General features: G+C 40.1%; 1 protein-coding gene across 4 annotated transcripts in view; it reads right to left on the bottom strand.

The window, feature by feature from the left end:
• The window catches only part of Ntrk2 (neurotrophic receptor tyrosine kinase 2), a 346,711-nt gene that overhangs the window by 97,071 nt on the left and 235,461 nt on the right, over positions 1-14,179 (bottom strand). For all 4 annotated transcript variants that reach the window (XM_063243697.1, XM_063243700.1, XM_063243701.1 and 1 more), the window contains one exon: positions 1,910-2,040. In XM_063243697.1, the coding sequence (XP_063099767.1) occupies positions 1,910-2,040 (131 nt within the window). The remainder of the gene's footprint in view (positions 1-1,909; positions 2,041-14,179) is intronic.

Genomic DNA, 14,179 nt, shown 5'->3' with positions numbered 1-14,179 from the left:
CAGAACAAGGAGTGACACTAAGATGAAAGGCTCCACCACTAGGGCCTTGGTTGTGTCTACCTTTAAGGTCTTTCAGCTATTCCTACACTGTCATCCAGGACTCCTTAACATCTCAGAATATTCTCACACTCAGAGTCCCACTGGTAACACCATGAAAGGCTCATCCGAGCCTATTGGATAGCTTCCAAGCAGTGTGAACAGAGGGCCAGAGCACAGTGGAGCCTTCAGTTCCTTGTCTGCAACATATGGCAAGGCTAAGATTACACGTTCCCTACAATTCCTCTAGTTCCAACAACTGATTGGTCTGTGGATGTGCAAAAATAAAGATACCTTTGGTAACATTTATCAGACAGAGAGAGAAAGAGAGAGAGAGACAGAGACAGACAGAGACAGAGAGAAAGAGAGGAGAGAGAGAGAGAGAGAGAGAGAGAGAGAGAGAACAAAGACTATAGATATAACTCTGCCAAATGTCCTGAACACTTTATGCTAAAAAAAGAGATGACAATCATTTTCTGAGTAAAAGAGGAGAAAGAAGAAGCAATATCAATAACAGGAAGTAAGTATCTCCAACACCACTGCAGACCCCACCTTCCACCCCATCTGAACCCCCATCTTGCTAGGATCTTTCTTCTTCTCCTCCCATCTCAAGTTCTCCACCCATTTTCTATCTTGTAAAGGTGACATTGACTTGTTAGATCCTTCACTCCTGGAAAGGTCTTGCCATTATTCATTGAAAAGTTCAACTCTTAGGAGCTTCCTCTGAGATTTCAGGGCCCTCAAGCTACCCTAGCTAGTTTCTTTCATAACAAGGAAAGAAAAGCATAATTTTTCTTTTTTGGATGAACTTTAACATAACCATTAGGTCTTTAGGGTGATAAGTTCAAGAATAAATATATTTTTCTATTTAATTGTCCATATGCTTACATAGAATCATTTTAATGCTGAATATACCAGCAGAAGAACATACACTTGATTTAAAAATATGAATTTTCCTGGTCATAACTAGTAAACAAATGTCATTCATATAAATGTTTCTTATTTTGGCAAAAATATAATACCACAAAAAGCCCAACCATCTTATTAAGCCAAAAGATTAAATTTTTGCATTAGTCATGTCCATATTCATTTAGCACTTACTCATTTTATAAAAGCACATTTCCTTTAAATGATTGACATATATTATCTAATACTTTGGTGAGTTAAAAGTGTTTTTGACAGTGGATACATTAAGGATCTACTAAAATCTTTTGTGATAGTTTGTTAATCCTTGTGTTCTAGAAATCTCTGTAAATTTTTATCCCTTTCAGAAATAATCTTCTCTTATTAAAGAGCAAGTGTCCCTTCTGAGTCATGGGGACCATAATGGACTCTTCACGCCGCTTAGTGGAGTCTTCAGGAGACATCCTCTGACTCTCGATGAACTCACTCATGTGCAGTGTGAATTCTTGTAGCAGTGAAACATTTGGGAAGGACAAGCCGCAGTACAAGAGGCGGGGTAGGAAATGGAGTGAACAGCACTACCTTTCAGAATTTTGAACACACGAGACCTTGCTGAGCATGTCACAGGACCAAACAATCTGAGGGAATGAGCTCCAGCCTCTAAAACTTAACTAGCTCATTTCTGTCTGACCCACTGACTTACCAGGAATTCTGTTACTGTGGGCTTGGAAGAGCAGCCCAGGGCTTTTCACAGCCTGTGGGTTTATTGGCTGCCCTTGCAAAGAGCCCATGGCAGCTAAGAATACCCCAAATATCTTCCACCTGCCTGTTCAAGTAAAGGATTTGAACACATTCACTGTCATAGATATAATTTACTCCTGAACTGACCACTAAAATATAATAAATAAAGTACAATTTTCACAGAATAGCGTGACCAAAGTTAAGGACACATTCTGGGATGTTCTCTTACCTTCACTGCCACCAAGATCTTATCCTGCTCAGGACAGAGGTTATAGCATTCAGCTAGGAAAACTTTTCCAAAGGCTCCTTCGCCTAGCTCCCTTTTCAGAACAATGTTATGTCGCTTGATGTGCTGAACAACTGTAAAAGAAAGACAGAATCGAAATTGGAATTGAAGCATGCTGAGGTATGGCTAAGGGTGGAGAATCCATAGTCCACAACATGAGCTTGCAGGTCCAGGGTTTTCTGCACAGAGTGCAGTGGAGAAGCATGCTGTTCTCTCCACAGTCTGTAGCTCCCAGTGGCTGGCAGGAGGGTCCACTGGCTTATTCCCCAGAACTCAGCTACTGTTTGTGATAAAACTACAGGCCTGACTGTTGCCTCCAAAACATCATTAATGAAATTTAAATGAGAAAAAAGAGATGTGAGAAAGGAATTACTGGTAATGACCAATCTTGGATGAGGCAGACATCTGCATATGTATGTCACTCATATGTCCAGTGGGAAAGGCAAAGGAATCCCCAGGAATTCTTCTTTCCTGGTTAACCATTTCATGTTCCCAAGAAAAGAGACTCATAGGATATCAAGGGGAAATGCAAGAACCATGCAATGGCTTCATCCCTGAGAGAGCCTTCTAATGAGACAGGCTTGACCACAGATGAGCCTCAGTGACTTCTTTCATTTAGACAAGAAATGAGTAGACCCCATGCTAATGGATAGTTTCCTTAGCCCACATCTAATAACATGTCCTGGTTTTGCCTCTCCAAAGCAAAGAAATCACAAGAATAGGTGAATCTGGAGAACAAAGACTCTTTTTCCCTATAGTCTGGAGCAGAACTGGCCAAAGTCATTCATTCATATGCCTTTTCAGAGAGCAAGACAAGAGGCAGTCAATGCCCTCAGAGTTCACTGACTGCAAATTAGACACAAGAGAAAAGCAACACAGAAAAACAGAGCTACTATATCAGCCCAAAAGGAGATCATATGAGAAAATTACAGTGCAAGTTTGTGCCTTGCTGCTTAGGACTTCAAACGCTGAGTCTTAGCATGGATGTTCTCCTGGTTTAAACCAGCATTCTTTTGGGAACCCCTCATCAATCAATGGAAGTGTAGCTGGTCCTCTATATCTACCAGCTCCACATCTGAGCTGGTACAATAACTTTGGATGGAAAATATTTAGATCCCCTCCCCAAAAATCTGCACACAACAAAGTTTAAAAACAAAAAACCTAATTGCTTCTATACTGGATTCATTATGGGCCATTTTCCTTGTCATTATTCCCTGAATAATATGGTATAACAACAAATGACACAGAATTTACATTCTATTAGTTATTCTAACTAATCCAGAGATGATTTAAAGGCTGAGGGAGGACTGTGTAGTTATATAAAAATACTACACAGCTTCACATCAGGCACTTGACTACCCTTGGCCTTGTATCACTGGCAGACCTGGAACCAATATCTCACAGACAGCTGGGGATGACTGTATGAAAAAGGGATTGCGACCACTCCTTCCTGTCACTTTCACAACCCTATGGACTGTTCCTACCTGTATTTTATAAAGGGGAAACAGACAATAGAAATAGGAACGGGAATTGAAACCTAAGTCTGTCTGAATTCAGAGTCTGTATCTTTCTATACCACAAAGTATCTATTCAGTTATAAATTATGTTAAAAATGATGAAAGACTCAATGTACATAAGACCTAAAGACAAAATAAGAATCATCTTCCTGCTTCCTCTCTTAGATCACTTTCAAAGCCCAGTTTAAATCCTTACTGCTGGAGAGGTTTTCCCAAGACCACTGTGAGAAGGAAAAAGTCCTTCTCTGAATTGGTAGCTCATACTTTTCTCTTTGTTGTATTGCATTTTGTCTCCCAGTCAGCCCAATCTATAGGTTGCCTGAGGTTCAGAGTTCAATCTTTCTCATCTCCTCTATCTCATGCAATGTTTCAGGTACTAAGCATTAGAGATTCAGTGTTGTGATGTATTTGAATACTCTTTCTTTAAAAGTTTTTTCTTTGGTGGAGATATGTGTTTAAAAAAAGGAAACGAGGGGCTGGGGATTTAGCTCAGTGACACAAGCACCTATTTGGTAAGCACAAAGTCATGAGTTCAATCCCCAGTACCCCCCAAAAGAAAAGAAAAGAAAAACAGATGATATAAACTACAATTGCAGCTTAATAATAATAAAATGAGTACTTACAATGCCATTGTGCCATTTATCATTACAGCTTGAGTATTCCTTGACCCCAAACTGCTTGTAATTAGAAGTGCTTTGGAGTTTGTATTTTTTCAGATTTTGAAATATTTATGTGTGTGTATATGTATATACACACATACATAATATATATTGTATATAAAATGCATACATATATAATATATTTGTATTGAGACATCTTGGGAATGACAATTCAAAATTCATACACAGAATACAGAATTTATGTATATTTCATAAATTTTTATACATACAAGTTTTTTATACATGTAGCCTGAAGGCAATACTTCAGGTGTGCCTTGGTTTTCCAGGGACAAGTCATATGAGGTCAAGTGTGGAATTTTCTTGTGGTTTCATGTTAGTACTCAGAAAATTTTTACTTTAGGATTTTGATTTTTTGGACTAGAGACACCTAGTCCATGTAATTTTGGAAGCGATGCTATGTTGCTATATTCTTACTTGGCTTTATCTAATTTCCTACTAGTCTCCCAGGGATCATCACTATTGTGAAATTTGTGTCTATCACTTCCATTATTTTGCATCCAGTGTTACACCGCTAGAAAGAAACCATTCAGTTTTTCCTGCTTTTGAATGTATATCAGTGAAACCATACTATACATATTCTCTCTATCTGTGTCTTTCAGTCAACAATGCCCCGAGCCTTAGTTACACGGTGTTATATAGTAGTAATTCTTCCCTTTGATTATTTTATAATATCTGTGAAAGGACTATATAAATGTACATTTACCCATTCTGTACTGTTGCACACTCTACATCATTTTTTAAGACATAACTATATAAATTTCAGGGGGTAATTAAAGTTTTGCTTTAATAAGATTTTCCTTCTGATAATTCATGTGGTTTTGATCCATGAGTGACTCTGTGAGCCTCTGGGACCTCCCGGTGAAAAAAATCCAAAGGTCTTTTCACAAGCAACGATATTAATGCATAGAAGAATGTACATTAATTTCTCATGCCCTAGTAGCAACGCCTAGATTTAAGAGGAGAGAAATATGTTCATTAGTAGACTGCCCACATAAAGACATAAATGTAATTCTTGTGGAGAATGAGCTCCCCAATTTAAATCTAATATTTAACTCCCTAGTTGTCACATGGTCATTGGAAATTAAATTGCCACTTGATTTACTTCACACTGTAGCTAGACCAAGGCAAGGATTTAAAGTTTTTGCATTTGATTTACACATTTTTTTCTCTTTTTGTATTCCAAGAAGTGGAAAAAGCTGGTGGAAAATAAATTTTTAAAGCCATAATTAATTCCAGCATCTTCAAAATTATGATTAATGAGGCCAGTTTTCTCATGTTGATCTTGAAAGCAGAAGATGCATCTTTCCTTTAGAAAACGGGCTGTTTGCCTTTTTTTGCCTTGCAGTGGTTTGGGTTAGGTTACCTGAATGGTGTTCTTTTGCCAATGAGTTCTCTTTGAACAAAATATGTTTCTCTTATAAAACTGGCAGCCACTGGGGGCACAAGTCACCATTTTCCCTTTGTATTTGTATTCTGACAAGTCTTCGGAGGATTTTGCATAACATGGTTCTATATAAATATTTCTGCAAAAGTAAGTTTAGTAAACCCAGATGGAAGCCATTTCATTATATTATCACATTTAATTGCAATCTACTGGGTGTGTAAATGACGAAGGAGCCCACTCCTCTGGGATGAGAGGAGCAGGGAGAGCATTAAACTGAAGCATCCACAACACTGAGCTATGACTTCCTTCCTATTCTTGAGAGCAGCAGGGTTACCTCATCCTGCTGATTTCCTGTCTCGCTAGAGCACCACAGTAACTCCTACCTTACCCCACCGCTCACCCCAACAAGGTTCTTACAGGCCCAAGTCAATGTCCACTGCTTTGTACACCCTGGAACCCTCCCACAGTGCCATCTGGGCTCACTGCTTTTCACGTTCCCAGCTCTCATCACACTTCCTCCAAGCTCTTGGCCCAGGTGAAACTTGGGCTCTGCCCTGAGAGCACCCCTCAACTCCCTTGTGCCTTCTTCAAGGAAGGATCTGTTCCTCCCTTACCCAAAGTGAGCCAGCACCTGCTTCCTGTTTTTTCTCCCGCTAGAACTGCCGGTATCCAAACCACTGATTTTAGGTCCTCATCAGCCTGTACCCTCTGACTCTTTGTGCTGACATATTGATATCTCTCCTCAGTACCCTGTGCCTGCATCACGCTTCCTCTCCACCTTACTGACATCTTCCCTGTCAGGACCTGAGAAACAGACAGTTTCTAGAACTTTTCAAAGCCACAGCAGCACTGGGCTGCCCTTTGTCTTGCATCTTTCAAGAAGGCAGCAAAGAGGAAGCATGCATAGGAAGGCTTGGTTTGGCTGTTGAAAGGGCACTACGCTGGCTTTTCCTTGAAGCATGACAATCTCAATGAAGGAAGCAACACAGTGATTTCCATTCTGAACAAGCTCCTTCTCTCACTGTGAACCAGCACCTAGACTGTTACTGTGTTAACGGACCATGTGCACATTATGACTCATTTCCTATGGAGCATCTGAATCAGAGGGCTCCATGATAAATAAGCATTATTGTGATCATGTAAAACTCTTACATGCTTCCTTTCTTTGAGCTCTTCACTTTGGAGACTTAACCATATCAAACAATGGGAATAAGCATAATAAAAGATAAATAAATTAGATCCTGAGCTCTACTATAAATGGTTTCCTATTCTGGAGAAAAAATCAAAATAATAGCGTGTTTTTTAAGTTTTATGAAAAAGTTTCTCTTTGAAATTCACCCTGGCCCCTCCCTGCCAATCAAAAGAAGTATCCATAAGAGCCATGGTAGCCATGCTGCCAAGCTTTAGTGTCTGCATTTGTTACTGAAGGGATTTTCCTGGATAGAATTTGGTGCCCTTGGTGATCTGTGTCCTGGGTACCAGAATGAAGCCAATTTCTGGTTTTATGTCAGTATTCCATTACAATCATTGAAAACTGCATTGAGTTACAAAGATGGTTTAAATAAAATTGCTAGCATGGAAGCCTCTCAGAAGTGAATATTTTATACATACACACAGGCGATAAAGTATCAACCCATGCATAAATCCATTACCACTAAATCTAAAAGTAATAAAACTAGCCTCCTAAGTTCTCAAATAGCAAATGTCTTTCCTGTTTCCTCTGTAACAGGGTTTCTTGAAACTGTGGCCCAGTGGGTGCAGTCTGCTCAGTACATAGACCCTAAATTAAACGTCTATTGAGAGCCTAATACTATACAGGCCAAAGATTATGAAGTCTGCAGTTAAAAGAAATATTTTAAAGTTTTGAGCAAGGAGGCAAAAAGCAGTGCACCTAGAAGACAGCGTTCTGCCCGAGGAGCTCCAGAAGTCGCCTCCTTCTCCCTGCGGGCTGAATGCAGGTTCACACAGGACTGAGTGCAGCGACAGGGAGAGAACTCAGAGGTCTTCAAGACAGACCCCCTGTGTCTGACAGGTCAGTGAGTGAGGCTCATCATGGTGTAATGACATAGCTAGAGAGCCACCAGCTGGGACTCTGGTCCCCAGCACTTCAGAAGAGTGAGCCTGCACTCCACAGCTCAGTTCTCTAATTGAGACTGACCACAGTGAGGATTTTTTGTCATTAAGTGCAAACAGACATTTCAATTAACAAATATCTTTTCTATTAGGTATTCCTGAGTGGAATTTCATTTGAAAACTTCTAATAAACATAAAACATGAACATACACAGAAGAATCCAATATTTTTGAAAAGAGCTACAACTGAGGTAAAAAACAAGTATACAAAATTCACTAAATATCTTGATGTATGGATTTCATACTGAATTAGAAAAAATCATCTATGTTTTAAATAAATGTGTGGAAATTGAGAACTATGGTTTTTAATCTTATATTCATTTTTATTAAGACAGGAGTCAGTACTAAATTGAAAAGAAAGACAATTAGGGATCACAGACAAGAAAAGGACAAGTATTTATAAGTGACACTAATGATGAACTAGGGGACATAACAATCTCAGGCCTTTTCTAAGTACTTTTCACAAAAAAATCCCAGTGTGCATTGCCATCAATTAATTTTCATATCACACTGAATGAGGTCAAGAGCCATACTTATTTTATAGCTGGCACCACAACTAATTGATGTGAGTGCAGTCAGATAGCAATCTACGTACTTATCATCTTCCAAGCACTATTTCCAAATCAATGAGGAGATAGGAAGGGAGGAGGGCACAGAACATGCGCTGATTAGTAGTAGGGGCCAGAGAGTGTGCAGAGATTCAGCAGGGTCACCAGTCTTTATAGATCTGGGAGGCTATTCTTAATTAAAAGAAGAGGCTCAGGTAGGTAACTCACTTGGAATTGTATAATTGGTAACAGACAAGTTTCAGTTCTTTCCTCTGCAATGTTCTGTCTTTGGTCACCTTAGGATAAACCTTTACTTTGTCTACTTAAGGAACCATAGGTTTATTTTTCTCAGTGTAGTCCAACAAACGGTTACTAAGCACTAACTAAAAATGCCGGCATTTTTCTAGGGCCCAGAGAAAGAGAAGAGTGAAATCAACTTTGTCTTCCAGGAACTCACAGTCTAACCATGCAAGAACATCTGTGTATAATCAATCATGCCATTAACTTACATCTTTGCTTTCTTCTCAAGAGACTTTAGAAACTTTGTACAGCGCAAAGAAAAACAAAAACTCAAGTCAGGTGACATGGAAGAGAAAACTAAGACCCTGCGTTAAACAGAAACACAAACACCTAGGTTCTAGAGCCTCCGAATGGTCATTAAATTTAAGTCACAGTTTGACTATAAGACTCCTGACTGGAGAGGTTAAAAGGCAAATATAATGATTTACAAAAGTTGGCAGTCCATAAGTAAAAGCATGAAAATTCCTTCTGGGAAGTAAGACTCCTCATGGCAGTTAGTTATCACAGGAATAAATCAAAGGGATTTTCCACAGGGAATTGGTATAATGTCAACCCCTTCAACAATGTTGTTAGAGTAAATGGCAAATTTCCTAAGAATATTTCTCTTGGCCCAGCTCATTAAGAGATAAAAGAAATGACACAAAAGCCAACCTCAACCCGAGCACTGCACAGTGTCCATAGCGCTTAACATCACAACAGCATAACAATAAATGCTTATGGGTATACTTAGGAGCACTCTGGACATGCAGTTGATGAATGGATGTAATTTCCCTGAAGCCATTGCTGAGCCTAGAGCACATTAGGCAGTCTAAACTATTTTATAAATAAATAATAACATTAACATGTAAAAATAGATGAGTTATTGCATGAGAGAAAGGAGTGGTGGGAAGCACAACAATTAAGGTAGGAGATGAGAAAGAGCAAGGACAGGAAGAGAGAAAATTCTAGAGTGTGTGTAAGAAGCAGTCACTTGTGTCCGTGCTTTCTTGAAGATCAACAGAGGCAGTAAACTGTAAGAGGAGAGCTTCCTGCAGCAGGGAGGGCTTTCAGTGTTTTGCTGAGTTGTTTAACAAGCTTGGGACTAGTAAATAGGGACTTGTGGACAAATGACATCATTGTTCTGTGTTCCTATTGCCTCATCTTCAAATGATGGATTTGGGGTAAATGATACCTAAGGCCCGCTCTATTAGATAAATAGAGCAGATATAAATTATATATATTATATATATGTATGTTCATATATGCATATAAATTCAACAGCTTCACATTGTGCATACACAGCTCCATAGAACTTGCATTGATGTATGAAGTTCTCATATTGATGATCTTCAAGCATGGGACAGATAAGAACAAATTACCAGAGGGATTATTCTGGTTGCAGTCACAGTGGAGGAAGGGAAGCCAGTTAGGGAGCAGGATAGACTCCACTCTCACAGGGGACTGACTCTGTGAGCTCAGGGCAGCTGCCATCTGAACATCGGCTCACCTTCCTATTCCACCCCATTCCCACCAGTCCCTCGGAGGTATGTGTAGCTTAGCATGACTGATTGTTGTTGGAGATTCTGTGCATGGCAAAGAAAGCTGGGATGGAGCCATGATCCCAAGGGGAATACAGGATGTTGTCAAGGGCCAATTCTTCCTGAAGAAGACCAGAAAAAGATAGTAGACCAAAATGGACAAACCTGGAGCAGGAGACAGGGTTCTGATGATGCTGAGAAGAGCAGAGAAGTGGTGGAAATGGGAGTGGCAAGAGCACTTGTGGGAGGCTCGGGAGGGGCAGGAACAGACTGGTCCATCTAGGGGTAGTACAGAGGATGGCTGGGGAGACTTTGAGGTCCAAGAGTCCTTGTAAGGTAGGAGGAAAATAAAGACTGAAAAATTAAATAGGACACCGCCTGAAAAAAACTGAGAAGGAAGAAAGACAAAGAGGGGGAGGGAGGGAAAGAGGGAGAGACAGCAGGTAGTGGAGAGGAGAGTGGAACGGGGTGCAGATAACTTCTGAGTCAGAACAGAGATTTTGAGTAAATGGCACGGGCCTTGTCTTTGATCATCCTCATAGCACTGAGCTATGAAGGAGCAAGAGGACTGCCAGAGATTTGCAAGAAACTTAGTAAGCACAAGCCACCCCACTCCGAGCTAATCCTCATGTTGATGCAGCTAGGACATGACACACCCTTGTAGGGCCACTTTACCTTCCTGAAAGACCCCATATCTTCCTGGGTGCCTCATACGGCAGCCACTGGTGATGAGTTAGCCTTTGTCACTAGATCAAATTCTAACCCACAGCAGAGTGGCTGAAGGGGTGGAGAGCTCAGTGCCACTTACCCTGGGGAGAGCCTCAAAGTGCCGTTACAACAGAGGAAGCCTCACAGATACTTGGAGTTAAATTTCCACAGTTTCTTAGAGATGATAGTGTAGGGTGGGAGGCGTCCCAGAAATCTTTCAAGCCCTTAGACTACAAGGAACACCACACTTCAAAATACACAGACGGTGCATCTTTCGCTTTGACATCATGTAAAAGCCAAAATTATGTCTGTTTCACACACTGGCGTGCAGTAGAATTGGATTGATTTGCCCTGACAGCTCTCCCCACTGAAACAATACTTGTCAGTCAGCCCTGGCAGTGTTTGTATTTTCGAAAATCATTGTGCAGACTGATTGCACAAAATCCTGGCAGGTGGGCTAGACGTCTTCCCTGCCTCCCCTCTAGCTCTGTGTCTCTGAGCCCTAAAGTTGGTCCTGTTCCCTGAGGCTGGAAAACCCTCCTCTCACACTCTGCTCACCTTCCTGCAGCATCTGTATGCAGAATTCCACATGCAGTTTCCACCCTAGGGACCGAATCACTTCTGGGTTCCTTAGCTCCATGCTCCCCCAGGTGTCCTTTCTCTAATTACCCACTCAAGTTTGCTGATTGACTTCTACAAGTTAGTTGGCCATCACCAACAGACCTCTATAGGAATGCTCCCATTGTGAAAAAAATATTTTGTACTGTTGGTGACCCCTCAGGAACCACACTCCTGACTTGCACCTCCAGTAATGAACCATTTATGCTGACGTTAACATATTGCATATCTTCTCTAGGGGCTGGGGGGCAGAAATAGGTGAGAGAAATAAACGCATAACGTCAGTGCAATTAGAATGTGCTTTTTGGTGATGAGGACCAGCAAAACGCTACACAGCTGGACAGCTCAGTGAAGGTCTTGAGAATCCCTGGAGCCAACTGTAAAGAATCAGGTTGGAGTATTTATAAAGAAATCCCTGAATACAAGAGCAAGGAGAAAGTGCTCAGCTTAATGGGAAAAGGGAAAATAGTGCAGATTTTTATAAGGTCCAAAGCACCATGCTAATTCTAGGTGCCTTTTGCTGGCTATTGACAATATCTCAACTCCAGAAGAAGGGAGATGCTCAGTCAAACTCATAGCTAGCCATATGTGACTAGTGTCTGAAGGATGGAGGGTTGCAAAGTGTTCTGACTAGATCTCAAATGCTTTCCATATCTAGATAGCTATATATCCACTTAATATGCATGGCAGGGTCCTGTGGCAGTTCCTCTTTCATTTGTTTAAACGAAGTCTCATATTTTAAAAGGCAGTGCCCTTAAAGAGTTTTAATAATACTTCCAAACCTACATACTTCTTCTGTACCCATCCTCCTACCATTTAAGCATCTATGTGAAAAGCACTGTGGTACTATGGAGGACTGAAGAACAAATAAGACAAAAGGACCAAAGAGTCACTGCACTATAGATCAGCACTCTGCTAGGCATTGTGTTAAGCATTCCTACCCCTATATCACTTTATTCAAATATCTGTTTGGTCTGGGGAGAGATATCACTGCCCTTCTCTGGGGGGCGTGTTACCTGAGCCTTGAAGGTGACATTAACTCAAAGCCACACACCTGGAAGGTGGGCAAGAGATGCTTGGTTTGGCTTCTCAAGCTCAAACCGACTGCCTGAGTGGAACATGGCTCTCTCCTCAATGGATGGACAGTATGGAGGGAGGTCACACCAGTACAGTATGGAGGGAGGTCACACCAGTACACACACGACAGATGCAAAAGGTGGACTACGAAAGCTGCCATGACAGACACAACAAATAGAGGATACCAAGTGTTTAGAAGAAATAAGCAGATGAAGCACTTGGGCACAGTGTTTGAAATTGGAAAATGTGTCGTTTGAAATTTTCATTCTAAGTTAAAAAGGAGTTGTTAGCTGGAAAAGAAAAGAAAAGAAAAACTGGATTCATGAATTAGGACATTTTCAGAGGACATCACTGACTAACCATACCTTGGACCTTCGTGTGAGGCCATGTCCTCCTTTAAGTCCAAAATCTGAAAACCAGTTAGGTTGAACCAAATGAAGCTTCCATGCATGCATGTGACAAAACCAGATGAATACTGGATAGTTTTTCTAAGACCAACTAATTTATTGCTAAATCTTATTTTTGTACATAGAACCTCTAAATTTTGAAAAGATTTCTTATCCTTTTATAGCTAAAAAAAATTTCATGGGAGCAATGCATCCCAAGGCAACACTGCTACCAAAATTTTAAACTGAGAAGCACTGCCTACCCCATTCCCCCTCGTCTTAACCCCACTCTGCTGTGAGCCCAATTTGAACCAATGTGATTACCAGTTTCCTCAGGGTCAATTCCAGAATAATAACTAAAGTGCTTCTATCTCTTGTTCTTGTGTTATCAGTGTAAGATGTTTACTGATTCCCTCCAACATAGCAGGTTGACTTCACTCACACCATCTCCACCTCTTCCTAGTCACTACCTGTGGTACTAGATTGGTTCTTCTGCTGATCGCCTGTCATACTTACAGTTCCCTTCTGGCAAGTATCAGATAGCTTCTGCATGTACTGAACACCTTAGTACCTGGAAGGTCTTTTTCAACAATTTCCAAATCCTTTAGCTTTGCTTTTACTATAATATTGTCAAAATTGTTAATATTTACATTCAGTTTACAACATGTTATGCTTAAGTGTCTGATGATTCTAAAAACTAAAACCTTATGAACAGAATTTATATGAACATGACAAATTTAATACCAAATTCTATAAAGCTAGGCAGGTACCAGGAACACACTTCTCCCTATGTGTCTGATGTAATATGGAGAATTTCAGGACACTTGAAGAGAGTTGTCTTAAGCATTAAGTTTTTAAAATTTTTTTGATTAAATTTATTGGGAAATTTTAGATATATAGTTTTAAGCTTGAATGGTTTCTCTTTCCTAGCATTAGGATTTCCGAAAATCTAATTCATAGAGGTAAATTTTACATTTACCCTCCTGGTATTTAGTGGACTTCTTAGTTTGAAGCCTCAGGTACTTCTTCAATGCTAAAAAATTTGTTTCTATAGTTCATTTGATTATTTACTCCTCATCATTTTTCTCTGCTCCCATTATTATCCGTGAAGCTTCGTCATCTCATGCCATCTCTGATGAATTTGTTGTCTTTTACTCTTTTCTTTGCTCAAATTTTCTATCTCAGTCTTTTAATTTTTATATTCTGGAAAATGTTTTTGAGTGTCTCTCAAACTTCTGATTCAAACTTTTATTTCAGCCATCATGTTTATAATTGCTGAGCTGTATCTTTTCTAAAATAACTCCTTTGTCATAGTTACTCATATTTATTTTAGGTACACAACAATC

This window comes from Cavia porcellus, unplaced genomic scaffold (genome assembly GCF_034190915.1).
Source record: "Cavia porcellus strain 051 isolate PalLab524CR breed Dunkin Hartley unplaced genomic scaffold, mCavPor4.1 scaffold_2, whole genome shotgun sequence".
Lineage (NCBI taxonomy): Eukaryota > Metazoa > Chordata > Mammalia > Rodentia > Caviidae > Cavia > Cavia porcellus.
Note: the sequence above shows the minus strand (reverse complement) of the source record. Positions and strands in the feature narration are given on the sequence as shown.